At 45.6% G+C, this 16,016-nt stretch overlaps 1 protein-coding gene and 2 long non-coding RNA genes across 6 annotated transcripts in view; 2 read left to right on the plus strand and 1 right to left on the minus strand.

Moving 5' to 3' along the window:
• Window positions 1-6,509, minus strand: part of LOC131901317 (uncharacterized) — a 64,354-nt gene extending 57,845 nt beyond the window's left edge. Inside the window, exons 1-2 of one of the 2 annotated variants that reach the window (XR_009376498.1) lie at window positions 6,243-6,509; window positions 5,301-5,460 (exon numbers count right to left, since the gene is read on the minus strand). This is a non-coding gene — a long non-coding RNA (uncharacterized LOC131901317). Of the gene's footprint in view, window positions 1-5,300; window positions 5,461-6,144 lie in introns of both variants that reach the window. The other variant, XR_009376497.1, reaches the window with a different exon arrangement.
• The window catches only part of LOC131901316 (uncharacterized), a 99,177-nt gene that overhangs the window by 69,494 nt on the left and 13,667 nt on the right, over window positions 1-16,016 (plus strand). The gene's annotated exons all lie outside the window — the stretch shown is intronic.
• Window positions 6,507-15,366, plus strand: LOC131901310 (disks large homolog 5-like). Of its 3 annotated transcripts, none has more exons than XR_009376471.1 (3): window positions 6,507-6,788; window positions 13,520-13,682; window positions 14,860-15,366. XR_009376471.1 is itself a non-coding variant. In XM_059252509.1 (3 exons), the coding sequence occupies exons 1-3, from the start codon at window positions 10,253-10,255 to the stop codon at window positions 14,993-14,995; spliced, it is 432 nt and encodes a 143-aa protein (XP_059108492.1). In that variant the 5' UTR covers window positions 9,294-10,252; the 3' UTR covers window positions 14,996-15,366. The 3 variants fall into 3 exon arrangements, 1 of the variants encoding a protein (XP_059108492.1); XM_059252509.1 differs by lacking the exon at window positions 6,507-6,788 and adding an exon at window positions 9,294-10,385; XR_009376470.1 differs by lacking the exon at window positions 6,507-6,788 and adding an exon at window positions 11,928-12,810.

Consider the following 16,016-nt stretch of genomic DNA (forward strand, 5'->3'; position numbering starts at 1 on the left):
CTAAATAATTTCTCAGAACAATTCACTTCACCATCACATGTGCATGAAGTTGAGTAGCTCCAGCACTCGACTGGAATGAGAATATGATGCTTCCTTTGTGTGGATTGTCTGGATAGCAGCAACACAGTCTCTGTGGACATATCTCCATCCACATATGAAGAGCTGAAGACTCTGTCAGCTAAAAAAAGTTCATAGCAATAAACTTCCAGAGCAACTATGAATGGAAACATATTCTCTCTCTATGTTGTTGTGGCCCTCACTGGGAACACTTGCGGGTAGATGTCAGCTTTTTCTGCACAATTCTTGCTTTTTTTATGTCAAACGTCTTCCCGATGGTTTCTTACTCCATAACTAGAGAGACACATGAATTAGATTATGGATGGACCACTTGCAGGGTGGTTGATATTTTCTTCATTTGTGATTCTACAGTTAGAAGTACATGTCTTGTTCTGAGGAGGCCTTGACTGTAGAGTGGAGAATGTCAGGGTTTCTGGTTGACTATGGCTTCCTTGAAACTCCTCAGTTCTTGCAAAGGATGCTGTGAGAGAAGAAAAGGCAATCAGATCTAAAACAGCTTTTCTTGGTCACTGGCTAGACAAATTGAGGGCCTATTCACACACAGGAAACCAGAATCAAGGATGAACATCCACCCTACAAATGCCATGTTGCTGGGGATGGGATGTCATGGTGGCTCACTTGCTTATGACACTTAGTGCTCCTGCTGCAACAGCTCTGTTGGCAGGAGGCTCTCATCCTGAGCTGTGGACTGTTCCAGCTCATGTAGGAGTTTTTCTGACCTGGATGAGGAAGGCAGTTAGGGCAGAGTACTGGTGGGGTCTGCCATGTGACCTGCCAATCTCTGACATCACAAAAACTCAATTGTGCTGGACAGTCAACATTGAACTTTGGCAGAAGTCATTGTTTGTATCCCTAAGAGATAAGTGTCACAGAATAGCTGGGCCTTGAATTATTTTCTGCCCATAAGTATCAGGTGTTTATATGAGTACTGTATGTTCTGTGCTCTATGAGAAAAACAGGACTTCTTTTGTACTGTCTAGGGACATCATTTAAACAAAAGGAATAGCATATTAATGTCATACATAACAACATAGTGGAGATACACAGACTGTTCATGATGAGTTTTTCATTGACCAACTCAATTTTATATATAGACTTAATACAGCTTTGCAAACTAGACAGCTGAATAAGGTCATGTGGAAAAATCAGCTCTCCTGCAAAATGGAGCCGGTCATGCTAGAGCAACATTTCTTGATTCATGTGTCTGAGAACATTGCCACTGTATGAACTCTGGGAATAAACAAAAACAGCTGTGTTATCCTTAGGCCTACAGCCTGGAATCTACATCCTGGTACTCCTGAGAAGTCTATTCTACAACATTCTGTGAAGGTTCTGAACAATTTTCAGCAGAGACATCTGCCTGACTTCATCCTGCCAATGACTAAACTTATTATATCCCCAGTACACATAACATGGGAAATGCTCAGACAATGAAGAGGGCCATTGTTACATCACATAATGACAAGGATGTGAATCTCAGCCGTACAGGTGATATTCCTGAATAAATATGTAATTTCAGATATGGTGAGACACACCTTTAAAGCCCATCACTTGGGAGGCATAAGCAGGTAGAGCTCTGTGAGTTCAAGGAAAGCCTGCTGAGAACATTCCAGAAAGATCAGAAGGGAGAGACGGGACACAAGTCTATAGACCCAGGGAGTATCAAACATATTGTTTGCTGGATATAAGTTCTTGTTGACAGGACCAGCATAATATTCTGAGTTCTGTATTGGTCTACCCGTACTTGATCAAGGAATCTTGCTGATAAGCAAAAGCCCACAAAGGACAGAGAGCCCAGGTACAGGGGACCCAATTTTTAATTTTCTCCATACCCCAAATTCAACCTGGGTTCCTACCTCATCTGGGAGACAGTCAAATGATGCTGCAGCTTTATTGCCAGGTGTTTTTGCTGCGTGACCATCTCCCTGTGCTACAGCAAGCTCTGAAGTCTCTCTTCCATTCTTTGCTGCTCCTTTTCATTAGAAGTTTGTGTCCTTAGTGGAGGATTGAGTATAATATAGTCAATAAATTCTCACACAAGTACAAGAACACACAGAGGATCCCAAGAGCTTGCTATTAAGTCAGACTCACCAAATTTCAATTTCATGGGCACATGAGAAAGCCTGTTTCAATTCATAAGACAAGAGACTGACAAAAGGAGAAACCTAGTAGTCTCCTCTAGCTGTCATCCACATGAAATATGCACTGCCCTCAAACGTGCCTCTATTTTACACACACACACACACACACACACACACACACACACACACACACACACACCACAGAGAGAGACAGAGAGAGAGAAAGGATGAGACGAAAACAACAAAGTGATAGAGGCGCAGTTATCTTTAGAATAAGCACACCAGCCTTTAGGAAAAGTCCCCAAACTCAGCTTTCCATCCCTGGGAACTAAAATGGCCTAAGGGAGCATACTCTGCTTACTCAGTCTGTGTGGAGGTGGTTAGAGAATTTTTTATTCTTGAACTCAAGTCTGTATACAGCAATCCTCCCATTATAATCACATGTAGCTGTGTGATGAGTGATTGGCCTGTTTCCTCCCTTTGACTACCAGTTCAAGAAGAGTATCAGGGATTGCATGGCAATGACAAAGATTCTCTGAGGAGACTCACTTCCCAGAAATACTAATGCACAGACACAGAATGAACAATTTTATGTCATGAAGTGGGTGGATGGATGGGTGTATAGATGAGGAAAGTGATGAGATAAAGCACAGGTGTCTGGATCGGTTAGGTAGACTGGGTAAGTTTAGGTAAGTAAATGATGCTGAACTTAACTATGACTCAGCTGCCTGTCCTACCTGCTGTTGCTGGTTCTCGAGTCCACGGGTCTCTTCTTGGACCTTACTGAGCACTTGAAAGTCACCCAAGTGGTGCTTGAGCAGGACCCAGTCTTCCAGTAGGTTCTCCTTCTCTTGCCTCAGCATGTCCAACTTCTTTTTCAACTGACTCTGCTCCATCAGGAGCCGGATCTGTAGATCACTGGAAACACACTCCAAATAGTAAGACTTTGCCAGCCTGCACTGTTCACCCCTGACTCCATGCCTCAACAACCCAACCCTATTCCAGGTTCACAGGAAGATGTAAACAAGAACCTTCAACAGTAATCAGAGTGGTACACAAGACCAAAAGCAGAGAACAGCTATTTCCTGCAAGAATCAAACTATTTCTGAAAACCCCTTAAAATAACAGAAAGCAATGCACTTCACAAACAAGAGGAGTACCCCACTTGTCCTAATCAGTCCACTGTCATGAGGAAACACCAGCAGGTAATGTGCAAGTACACTTGGGAAGTGGGAGACCTAAAGGGTTCATAGATCCTATAGCAGTCAGTCCCTGCCTGACAACCCTCTCATGAGGCCAATTGCTCTTCTACCTAACCAGAGGTTCTCACATGTGTGTTGTGAACCCTTTGGGATCTAAGGAGCCTTTCACAAGGGACACATATTAGATGTCCTAGGAAGACCTTTTGATTAAAGTTTATAACAGTAGTAGTTATGAAGTTGCTACAAAATAATTTTATGGTTCGAGGTCATCAAAACAATGAAGCATGTATTAAAGTGTCACAGCATTAAGAATGTTGATAACCACTGATCTAGAGGCTACTGAGTACGACAGTATTGTGCTTGGAGGAGCTAATAGTCTCTTTAACCCTTAGCAAAACTGAGTAAAGAGGCCTAAGACCAAAAGCTACTTGCTAATGCTGCTGGCTAAGAAGCCGAAAAACTAGAAGCAGATCTGTAGACCCTGCAGTCCAGAGACAAAGAAAATGAGAATTGGACATTGTACAACAGTTGGGGTCCCTGCCAAGACAAGCACTTACCAAAGGAATACTTTCTCCTTGGTCAGCTCACATAACTTCTGTGAGGCCTTCAAATTCTCATTCTTGAAATTCTGCAGGTCTGACATGACCTGGCTGATGTTCCATCTTGAGGTTTTCACAGAAAGGATTTGGCCTGTGGTAGGGTCTTGACCCAGAAGCAAAGAATTCAATTAACACAGGTCACATAGCACATGAATGTAGGGTGTGTTCTGTACTATTTCAACACATGAGATGTCACTTCCTGGCTCCTATGTACTCGAGCTCCTAGGTACCTCCAGCTGCTTCTGACATTTGCACTTCTGGCCACAAGCCAGCAAAGGCAGGGTGTTAAGAAGGATGCAGCTGTGACTGAATGAGCTCCCTCAGTAGTCATGCCAGCTAGCTTGCTATGGAGTTCCCACGAGTCTATCACAGGTCTTGACCCACCAGAAATTGTGATGTTTCTTCTGTTTTCAAATAAGAGATTCTCATTCCAGAGTGCCTATATTGACATGGAGGCTAAAAATCACATCATGAGCATTTCTGAGGATGGGATGCAATATCATGAGAGCTTCATAAATTCCCCCAGGGCATTCCTCATTGGCAGCAAGATGAACAGACTGGCAAAGGGCTATACTCCCCAAAATGGGGCTCTTAATACACAATAGAGAGCACATCTAGATACTGAGATAAGCAACTCTTCATGGTCAACCACAGACCCCTGATTGCAGGGTGAAGAGGGACACATATGCAGAAACACACAAACACATGCACAAGAAAGAGGGATGAGAGAGAGAGACATAGAGAGAGAAAGAGAGAGAGTCTGAGAGATACAGAGAGAGAGAGAGAGAGAGAAGAGAAAGAGAATCAGAGACTGAGAGAGGGAAGGGGGATAGAATGTTCTTAGTGAGATGCCAAATTCATGCATGCAGTTGTATCATCTAAGAGAGGACCAAGAGCAGCAGACATCAGTACCAGGCCTTGCTGCCACATATTAAGATGTGGGACCAGGCCTCTGCAGCTGCTACTAGGATCATCCAGCACACAATATCTTGCCAGGCAAGTAATACAAATTACAGCATTCTCACACTAGCCACCACTTGACAGGATCTCTCCAATTTTATGCTGGGAACTCACACACTACTGCCTCAATTCCTGGGTTATGTGATTCAGGCCACAGGCTCTGGTTTTCATTTGGAGGAAGCAGAAGAGTCTATGTCCCCATCTCACTCCTGACCAAGTGTCAGGTTTTGCTTCAGGGAAGCATTTAGAGAAATTGTGTTGGACAATGGGACACCCTAAAGGTGAACCCAGCCTCCCAGAAGCCAATATTTTAGACAAATGAGCTAAGGGTGAAATTGTTAAACCAAGACAGTCACCATGGATTTTGAAACAGTAAATACCTGTTGTCCAAGGTTCCTTCGGTTACTAAGATGAGGCGATCTCTCAGATCATTCCGTTGGGCGGTCATCACCTGAAGCTGACTGGTCAGGCTCTTCACCTTCTGCTTCACTTGTCTCTTTGTGAGGCTGGTTGGAGTGGGTGGTGGCTCCTTGGAGGGCCCTGTTGGTGGATGAATGAACACAAGTGAACTTGCATTGTGACAAGACATAGAGAATGAACAGGTCACCCTGAGACCTAAGAAGGTGTTTGAGAAAGGATATAAGCAAGCAATTCAGTGACACCCCAAAGAATTGTGCCCTGGATTGAGATGCCCCTGCCAGGGGTCTCAGGTCTTCCATCTCTCTGAAGGGAGATAGGTGTCTGAGCCAGCTGATTTCCTCTGTTCCTTTAACACATGCTCATGTAACTAAGGAGAGAGCCTCCTCAGGTTTATTAATATCCCCGGACTCTGCATTCAACTTGGCTGCAGAGTTTACTAGTCTGTTGCTATCAAAGCCAAGATAAAATTGACACAGTCCATAAGTACTAAGATCATTAAAGATGCATAAATAACCTGACAGGTTACCCTAAGCACATGGCAAAAATGAAGAAGCCACACAGGGGCAGAATATGGTCACCATCCTCACTAAGACTCCTCAGTGACAACAGAGGATGCATAGAGCTGGTGGGCCATAAATAAATGAAGCCAGTAGAATGAAGTACATTGATGATGTGTCTTTTTCTTCGCTCAGTTCACTTGAACCTCCTATCCTAATTCTGGCCTTTTTGTCCCCTCTCAACCCCTACCCCCCTGTAGGAATGAAAGGCAAGAGCTCCCAGCACAACAGCTTTGGCCTTACTCACTCTTGACTTCTGGGACAGACAAATTACTCTTCTAGAATCCTTGAATTTCAGGAGCCATGACAAGCAGGGAAGTCCAGTTGGTTCCCAGAGACTCCTACCTCCTATGTCCTGTTACTGGAAGATTCACCACACCCATGTCCTTCAGGAAGATGCCAATTTCCTGCCCTGAACTTACTATACCATCTTCTGGACCATTTTTTTCTTGATGTTTTACATTGAGGCTGAAGGGCAGTTTGTGTCTGCCTCTCTCTTGTCTCTCTTCCCTCTCTATTCTTTCTACCCAATAGACTCCTAAGTCTTCCCAACATGTTCAAGGCTGAAATGTAAGAGCACTGAACCAATTCCCCAAAGGCAGTTGGTGGCAATACAACAGAGATGACATCAGAAAACATTCTAAAGTTTTCAGGATACAATAGAATGTCCAGGAAAGAGACCCCTCATGTCATGGGGAACTGACATTGCCTCCCTGCTAACCAGATCTCCTAATAACTCTCCAGAAGTCAGGTTTCCCATTCCAGGAATCTCTCCTGGGACTCCAGGGAAATCCTTCAGCACCCTTGAATTCTCTGAATGTTTGGAATTGCCTCAGTACTTCCATGTGGGAAAGTGAGTGTTCATCTCCTAATAAAGTATATGTCCAGAAGGTAATTATTATAGAAATGTATGTGAGGTATGATTCTCTACAAGTACCTGCATCTCCTTACTACCAAGAAGTGATAGATTTAATGACAATGGGAAGGTCAGTTTTTATGAGGAAGGGACATCGAGGTCGTGATGGGGAAAAGTACAGAGATAATCAGCCAAACTAGTGGAAACGCATGAACTGTGGACCAATAGCTGAGGAGCCCCATGAGCCTTCACCCAGTGACTGATGGAAGCAATGCAAAGATGCACAGCTGAGGGTCAGGCCGAACTCCAGGAGTCCAATCGATGAGAGAGAGGAGAGATTCTATGAGCAAGGGACATTGAGATCATGGTGAAGAAATGTACAGAGACGGACAGCCAAACTAGAGGAAACACATGAACTGTGGACCAATAGCTGCAGAGCCCCCATGCTACAGGACTAGGCCCTCTGGATATGTGAGACAGTCGTTTAACTGTCTTGTGGGCCCCCAGGCAGTGCAATCATGATCCATCCCTGGTGCAGGAGTGGGCTTTTTGGAGCCCAGTGCCTATATTGGGACACTTTTTGCAGCCTTGGTGCAGGGAGGAGGGGCTTAGACCTGCCTCAACAGAGTGTACCAGGCTCTGTTGACTCCCCATGGGAGACTTTGCCTTGGAGGAGTTGGGAATGGGAGGTGAGTTGTTGGGGGTAATGCTAGGGGACGGGAGGATGGAGGATAGGAGTAATCTGTGGTTGGTAATAGAAAATTTAATAAAATAAAAAAATAAACAACTTCCCATTATGGAGCCTACAGAAATTACTGCCAGAAGATAATATTCAGCTTATTTGATTTAAATTGATGACCACTTTGTAGGGAATAGAGTGTGGGGTCTTACTGAGCTTTCACACCTTTTTGAACTTGGTCCGGGCTCTGTGAATGTCCAGGGAATACATAAAAGTGTTGGTCCCTAGTCCTCTTTCTCTGGCTAGGAATAGCACACCTGTACCCAGGGAAAGGTTCCTGGTCCGATGGGTCCCGTGCCTCTCCTACCAGATCACAGAGGTCAACATACAAGTCTGAAAACCAGGTGTCCTTGGGTTCTCTGGCTGAGGAGCTGGAGATGGCAATGACACCCATTTCTGCATCAAACTACCAGCCCAATCTGGTTCCACGGCATGTGAGGGTTGCTGGAGTGGCCCGCCCCCCTGGGGGGCTCTCATGAGCAGGACCAGCAGGAGCAGGTTGGGCTTCACTTTTGGTGGAGCTTCAGCTTCAGCAGGTTGGAGGGGTGTCTTGATGCCTCCCAGGTCTCGTCCCAGTGTCCTGTTGGAGGGGCAAGTGAGCCTGATGGTTGAGCGTGGGAGTGGTGGATCCAGGCTGCAATGCCATCCACCTTGAGAGCGGTGGGGATGGTCAGGATGACAACGTGGGGCCCCTTCCATCTTGGTTCCAAGGTCCTGGATGGGTGTCTGTGGATCAGGACCCAGTCCCCGGGCTGGTAGCTATGGGGCTTAGGAGAAGAGGAGGATGAATCGATGGCCCGCAATTGGGGCCATATGTCCGCTTGTACTTGGGACAGAAATTCAGACTCTTAATGAGGTCTGCATCCTCCATCTGCACCACCAGTTCTGTTTGTAGACTAGGTGTAAGAGGGGGTGGCTGGCTGTATATGATCTCAAAAGGGGTTAATCCTAGCTTGTAAGTGGAATTCCTTACCCGGAACAAGGCATAGTGGAGGAGAGCCACCCAGTCACTGCCAGTCTCTAAGGCTAATTCAGAAAGGGTCTCTTTTAGGGTCCAGTTCATCCTTTAGACATGTCCAGAACTTTGGGGCCGATATGCTCAGTGTAATTTCCACTCAGCCCCTAATGCAGTAGCTATCCCTGGCTTACTTGTGAGATGAAGGCCGGGCCATTGTCTGACCCAATCAGGTGGGGCAAACCAAACCTGGGGAGGATTTCTTCCAGTATCTTTTTGACCACCACGTGAGCCGCCTCATGTGTGGTTGGGTATGCTTCAGTCCATTCTGAAAAGGTGTCTAAAAAAACCAGCAGGTATCTATATCCATATTTACCTGGCTTAATTTCTGTGAAATCCACCTCTCAGTACGTACCTGGGCAAGTCCCTCTCATCTGAACACAGTTATTACCAGACATAACATAATTATTTGAATTTCAAATCTTCACTTATAGAGAGAGACCACATTGTTTTGTGTCTGGGTATCTATCTAATCTCCTCCTACCCAATAAAGCAAAGAATGGTATTTCATCCTATTTTAGCCACCAATGATAAAAAAGAGGCCACAAAAAGTCATCATGACCATGAAATCTACAGGTGATTTAGCTATGATTTATATTTATCTTCACTCCTTGTTATCACTCTCTAAGGGAGCCCTTTTCTCATGAATATTAGTGAACAGGGGAATAAGAATGTGATGACTATTCTTGGCTGTCAATGTGACTATATCTGGGATTAACTAACAACCAAAAATGGAGGGCACATCTGTGGGAGATTTCTGCTTATTTTGAAGCAGGAAGATCTACTTGTAGTCTGAACCTTTGAGGTAGGAAGTCACACCTATAATTCAGATCTTTAATCCAGATGTAATCTGGACCACTCTTTCTGTTGGAAGCATATAGAAGTCATGGAAGAAGGAAGCTCTTACTCTTTCTCTGCTTGCTCTCTCTTTGTTAGCACATCCATTCCTTCACTGACATTAAAGCCTACTTCTTTAAGATTCCAGCATATACTGGACCTGCTGAGACATCCAGTCTAGTGGAGTGAGCATCTACTGGATTCTTGGATTTTCCATTCCTAGCCAGATATTGTTGAATTAGCTAGAGCACAGCTTATAAGCCATTCTAACAAATACCCTTTCCATAGAGAGATTCATTTTGTAACTTCTGTTCTCTATAGAACCCTGGCTAATACACCAGACATGTAGAGAGGAAATTCTAGAACAGTTAGGATCTCATAACAGTCTCAGCTCACTTACAAATTCTCAGTGGCCATCTTCCCTTAACCTTAGCATTCCTCAGGTGCTGCTCACTTCAAAGAACTCAACCCTCCTCTTTCACATCATCCTGATCTAATTCCTTGACATGATTTATTTCTCATATTATTAGGTATGGATGTTAAGGAGGGGAAGAGTCATTCTTAGGAAGTGCTTATAAACTGAGTGTTCACCTACCCATGGGTAAAGTAGTGAAAAGATTCTAATGAGGCCGAAGAAATCTCTAGGTTTGGAAGGAGGAGGTGCTGAATAACTTCCCCTGTGTCAGAAGAGAGACTCCTGGAAAGGAAACCTCAGCTTCTGGTCAGTTCATGGAGAACTAATTAGCAAGGAGGCAAAGACTGTGCCCCATGACATCAGCAGACCCTTTGCTGGGCATTCTGTTGTATCCTGGACAGCTCTTGGAATCCCCAGTGATGTCACTAGTGTTGAAGCAGCACCAACATTCTTTAGGACATTGGTTCACTGACCACAAGTTTGGCCTCTAGACATGTTATCCAGACTCAGAGGTCTATTTGGGAGAGGAAATGGACAGCATGGAGAGACCAGAGTGAGGCAGAAGGAAGCTGGTCCTAGATCTCCCTGGAAAACATGGGGGAATAAGTTGTCCTGGGGAAGACTCAGTGAGTTCTGGGAATGGGCTGGGGAGTTTTCTGGATGTTTTTAGGCTTGAGCCTTCCAGGGCTAGGACTCAGGAACTGGGAGCTTCTGGGAAGCAAAAGGCCTATCCTGATTCTCTGGGTTCCTAAAGAGCAGACCCAGATCAAGGATCCATGATGATTCGTTTGGCAGAGTCAGGAATTGAAAGGCTGAAACTGCTTTGCTGGGTACCCTGTGCTTTCACTCTGAGTGGGAAAGGAGGCACAGAGGAACTAATGAGATTTCTGTACTACAACTGTGTTTCACTTTCACTGGAGTCCTTTCATTGTGTGCCAGTAATAATGGGGAAAGGGGAGTACCCTTGCAAAGCCATAGGTTCTGATACTTTACGTTATAACCAGTAGCAGGGCAGGATCCACCAAGTGCTACTGTCTTCCAGGGATCCCTAAAGTTTTGAGTTCCCTGTTGTGGGTGGTACACAGATCAGTTCAGCCTGAGAACTGTTAGATGCAGTGGACCTGGACTGAGACTCTCCCCTTCCTGGTAGCTCTGAATGTCCTGGAATGTCAGTGAGGATGGCTTTGTGAATCTAGTGACTATGTTCTGCCCCTGTATGGCTTCTCCATTAACATGAGACTCTGAAGCATAGAGCAAGTGACTTTGGCATCCCTATACTGCCTGAGTGCTTGTGGACAGTAACAATTTTCTCCAGGCTCTGAAAACACATGGCTGAGGGCTCTACAGCCAATGGGCATCCTCTGCAACTGTGAGTAAGCCTTAAGAAGCTGTCCACTGTGTCACACTGTCCAGGGAGACAGAGGAAACCAGCTGACTTCTAAGACATCCACCCCTCTATAGAGAGATGGGAGAACTGACATCCACAGAGGGGGAGACTCAAGTCTGGGCTTTCAGAGCCTGCCTGGGCAAAGTCTCATCTGTCAGTCACTTTCTGAGCATCCTTCAGTATGTAAGGATTAACTGAGATGAGGTAGCGTATAGGGCAGGTGCTGTGCTTTGACTTCTAGAATTGGGTATTACTGAGATAGCTCACCTTGTCTAGCATGACTTGTCAGTGTGATATAACATCTTAAAGGACATAATTTGCCTCATATCACTCATTTGTTCTGGGATCCACCAAGTACACTTCTGAACCCACAGACTAGACTTCTGGAGAATTTTCAATCCAGACCAAACATGGTGCTAGTTATTCATTTCAGAACTGTCAGTAAATTCCAAAGTGTGAAGTGTTTCTGTCGGAAAGGTCTATGGTGAAGGACCCCTAATAACCTGTCCTCTTGTGCGCTTTGCCTGCCTCTCTCATGCTGTGATGGATGTTGTAATTTAAGCTGACTGTGTCACCTTTCCTAAGGGCATGCGCATTGTCACAGGAGGCTCCAGTCAAAAAATTTGGCTCTTGTGTAGCTCTAGGTGAAACACCACAGCAGTGACACACTACATGCTATCCCCATGACTATGACACATTTGATTTTCTGTACATGCCTTTGCATGTCTGTGTGTAGCCTCTCACTAGCCATTTGTCTCTCTTCAAATTCCACAAGCACTCAGGCAAGAATGGAGACTTACACTTGTGGGAATGTTTGCTCCTGTGTCTCAGGGCTCACCTGAAGAGCCCCAGTCCTTATCATCTCCAGCCTGACATGTCACAAGTTGATCACACATTTGCTCACATCATGAGGGCTGGAATGTATTCTGCTGATGATTTAGGGAAATTTTCCTCATTAACTATGAGACTTTCCTTTGTTCTGACAAGGCACCCACAACCTTCAACACACCCACATACTATAACAGCCTTGGGGATTCTCCACAATTTGCTTGTTCACATCAGGGGACCGATTTTCTTCTCCACCATCCCACCTAATACCCTAGCAACCTTTATTTCTCATGTTATTGGTTAGAGATCTGAAGAATTGATGAGCCATTTCATCAGATGTGTTTGGAATAGAGACTTCAACTTCCCATACATGAAGTAGTAAAAATATTCAAATGAAGCATAGAGAAGAGATCTGTGGCTTTGTAAAGACAATGTACTGAAGTACTTTCCTTATGTTTCTGGAAAGGCTCCTGAGAAGGGCAACATGGCTTTTTGTGCATTGCAGAAGAGCTGGTTAGTTGATAGATGATGCCTCATGGAGATGGCCCTGGTAGTCCCTTCTCTGGAAATTCTGTTGTATCCTGGAGAGCCCTTGGTATTCTCTGTGATGTTACCAGTGTTGTGGCAACACCAAATGCCTGTAGGGTATTTGTTCAGTGTCCATAGACATGTGTGTAAGGCTGAGATGGCTGCTTGGGAGAGAGAATAGAGAACATGGACTGACCAGAGAGAGGCAAAGGAAGCTTGCCTTTGGTCTTAGTGTCAAACCTGGAGAAATAAATGGTTTGGTGAAGAAAATGAATCCTGAGCAGGGGATAGCGAGCTTCTTGGAGGAGGTGAACTTGAGCTGGGGCTCAGCATCTGGGAGCTTCTGGGAAGCAATGGGCCTATCCTGTTTCTCTGGCCTTCTTAAGAGCAGACCCAGAGTCAAGAGTCTTTTATGGTCAGATTAAGAAAGCCATGAATTATTCAGGCTGCAGCTGCTTTTCTGGAAACTCCTTCATTTCATTCAGACTGGCAAAGAGGGACAGAAGGAACTGATTGACTAATGAGCTGTCCCTCTCTGGGTAGGGTATTGCTTCACTTTATCCTAGTGGATTCCTACAGATTCCATGGGAATCTGATGCTAATATAAAGGGAGGGAAATTCCCCTGGCCATCTACCAGGACCTCAGACATTCGGATGCTTTGGTCCTGGGCACGTGTGATCAGGACTTGGTGCTGCTAAGCTTTAGGGACATCAAGACTTACCTGCATCACATCAGATATGAGCTGACACTATCCTACAAATCTACATGGCTGGGATACATTATGTCTTCCAGGGCCAGGGGACTGCACTAGGGAATGAGGCACAAGCCTAGCCTTGCTGGTTGAGGACAGAGATATAGATCATGGGTACCAGTTTGAGGATAGCTGCCCTGCTCTTTGAGAGTTTCACTGGGTCTTTAGCTTTTCTTCTTCCTCGGGCTTCTTGGGACTCATCATGGACTCTATTAACCTTAAGCCATTCAAGTATACAAGTTCACTTTTCTTTATCTACCTGCAGGGACTACAGAGGAGGCACCATTCCAAATCTCCACCTCCACTGTGCAGGAGGAGCAGATGAAAAAAATAGAGAAACTTACAAGCCGGCTACATAATATGACAAGAAAGAGAAATGAGCTGCGTGGAATCCTAGCCAATTACACCAACAAGGATTTGATCAACAGGTAGTCATTATGCCCAGTTCTCTGCTGACCATCTTGATACCACAGTATCAAGCCCAGGTTTCCTGAGGAACAGGAGACTGTACATCCAGGGTGTCCTGGTGCCTAAACTAAACTTCCTGAGTGCATTCAAGATGCAGAACATGGACCCTGGGTAGGAGTGAAATGGGGACACAGGCTGTACTGTTTCCTCCAAATGAAAAGCAGAGCCTGTGGCCTGAATCACAGTCTGGGGATAGGGACAGTAGTGTGTGAGCTCTCAACATGCATTTCAAGATGCCTTGACAAATGTTGACTTGGGGGGGGGGGTGCTAGGTCCTGTTAGTTTGTTGTGAGTCTTTGTACTTGACAAGTGGATGTTTGTGTCTGAAAGCTTCTAACAGCAGCTAGGCAGCTCCTAGCAACAGCTGGGGTGAGGGGCCTCGTCCCATTCATCCATCTCAGTTTGTAGCAGGAAGGCCTGGAGCTCCTCAGTGCTTCTTTCTGGTCTTCTGCCTTATACTCTGAAATAGTGACACCTCCCTATATTTATTGGGGATCTTGATTGTATGTGGTGTGTGTGTGTGTGTGTGTGTGTGTGTGTGTGTGTGTGTGTGTCTATGTGCTCCTGAGTGTCCTGGCTCTGTGGCATGGTCTGAGAATTTTACACAGTTTCCAGCAGATGGCACTGCTGAGGCCAGGGAAGCCCACTTTGAGCAGCACGCTTCTTGGGCACTGTGCTCATCTTGGTGGAACATTGGAATTGCCTGTGGAGTTTATAAAGCCATCCTGAAACTGGGACTCCTCCCTGCAAATTCTCATTGTGTGCTCTGGTCCTCTGTGCAGCAATAGACACCAAATATGTGAATCCCTGTTGTGAAGACAGGAGAAATGTCATCATAGTTTTCTGGTGGGCCCAGATATGTGGCACAGACTCCTGGGAAGTTCTTAGAGAGCTAATCTATAACTGTAGGCCCACTGAGGGAGCTCATGTATCCCTGGCACCCCTCTTTGGACCAGCTGCATCTTCTGGCTCGGGGACAGGATGGGAAATTTAGTAAGCAACAGGAGGTCCCAATTTGTAAGTGCCAGGCTGTGGCATCCATTGGGTTGGGGTAGTCCATGACCTACCCTTATTCATGTGATCCTTGTGGCCTGTGTTCATGAGGTTCTTTTCTCCTTGGGCCATGCCCTACCACAGGCTGAATTTTGAGCTTGAGATGCTCAAATTGGAGCATAAGCAGGTTATGTCTGACCTGCAGAAATTGCCCATAGAGATCACTGATGCTTTGGACAAGTGCATGGGGCTGATTGAGGAGACTGAATCCTTCAGGTAAGTGCCTGATTTATCTTGAGAGGAACTGTCTCTGCCCTTCTTTGTCCTTGACCCAAAGTGAGGGCTCTGGTTCCAGCCTGTCTGCCTCTTAGCAAGCAACCTGCCTTGTGGCCCTTGGACTTGTGCCTCTTGGACTCAGTTTTGCTAAGTGTGGAAAAACACTGAGGCCCTATCATCATTGTCCTGCCAGCCTTGGGAGCCTTAGACAGAAAAATGGTTTGCACCATGAAGGGCATGTCTGGCAGCACAGGTTCTCTGGGCACTGGCAGGGGCTTCACAGACCTGGTTTCCATGGGACCTGTAGGCTGAATTTATTCCTGTTGGGACTTCTTCCCTCCTTCTGAGAGTGTTTTCCCTCTACCTGCTGCTGCTTTCCCAATATCATGATCAGTTAAGTGACCCGTCCCGCGGGCCACGTTATTTGATGACACCCGAGGAGGCACCTCCTGGAAGATCAATGGGGGTGAGAGAGAAAGGAGACCAGGCGCGTAAAGGAAGACAAAGTCAGTCTGAGTTGCGTCAAAGTCTCGTTTATTGCAAGGGGAATCAGGCTTATATATGCTAGGAGCTAGGAGAAGTAGATAGGGGTATGGAAAGTTACTAGGAGGAAGTTAGGGTAAGGTAGGGTTCAGGAAAAGGTCTCTTTGTTCCAAGGCCTGATCAACGGACCATGCAGCAAACCATTATGTTTCAGGGAGTAGATCAAAAGGTACATACTGTGGTCTTGTTGAAAAATGGTTGCTATTGAAACTGTTAACGGAAGATTGGGTACACAGCTTTTTCCCATGGGAATCAGTTAGGCTACTTGGCTCCTGACAATTCCCCCTGCTTTCTATAAAAAGGCCAAAGCAGGCTTTGGTCATAAATCGAGAGGGCCCCTGTCTTAGGCTATATGGGGTGCAGTCCTGTCTGGCAACGTGCCATGTTGAGCCGGTCTCTGGCGACCTCTGTACGTTGTGCTCCCAGCACAGGTCCCATACTATTCCCGTCATTGAGTACCCTCTAGCTTTTAGTTATAGGGG

The sequence above is a fragment of the Peromyscus eremicus genome, unplaced genomic scaffold, assembly GCF_949786415.1.
Source record: "Peromyscus eremicus unplaced genomic scaffold, PerEre_H2_v1 PerEre#2#unplaced_71, whole genome shotgun sequence".
NCBI classification, from domain to species: Eukaryota; Metazoa; Chordata; class Mammalia; order Rodentia; family Cricetidae; genus Peromyscus; species Peromyscus eremicus.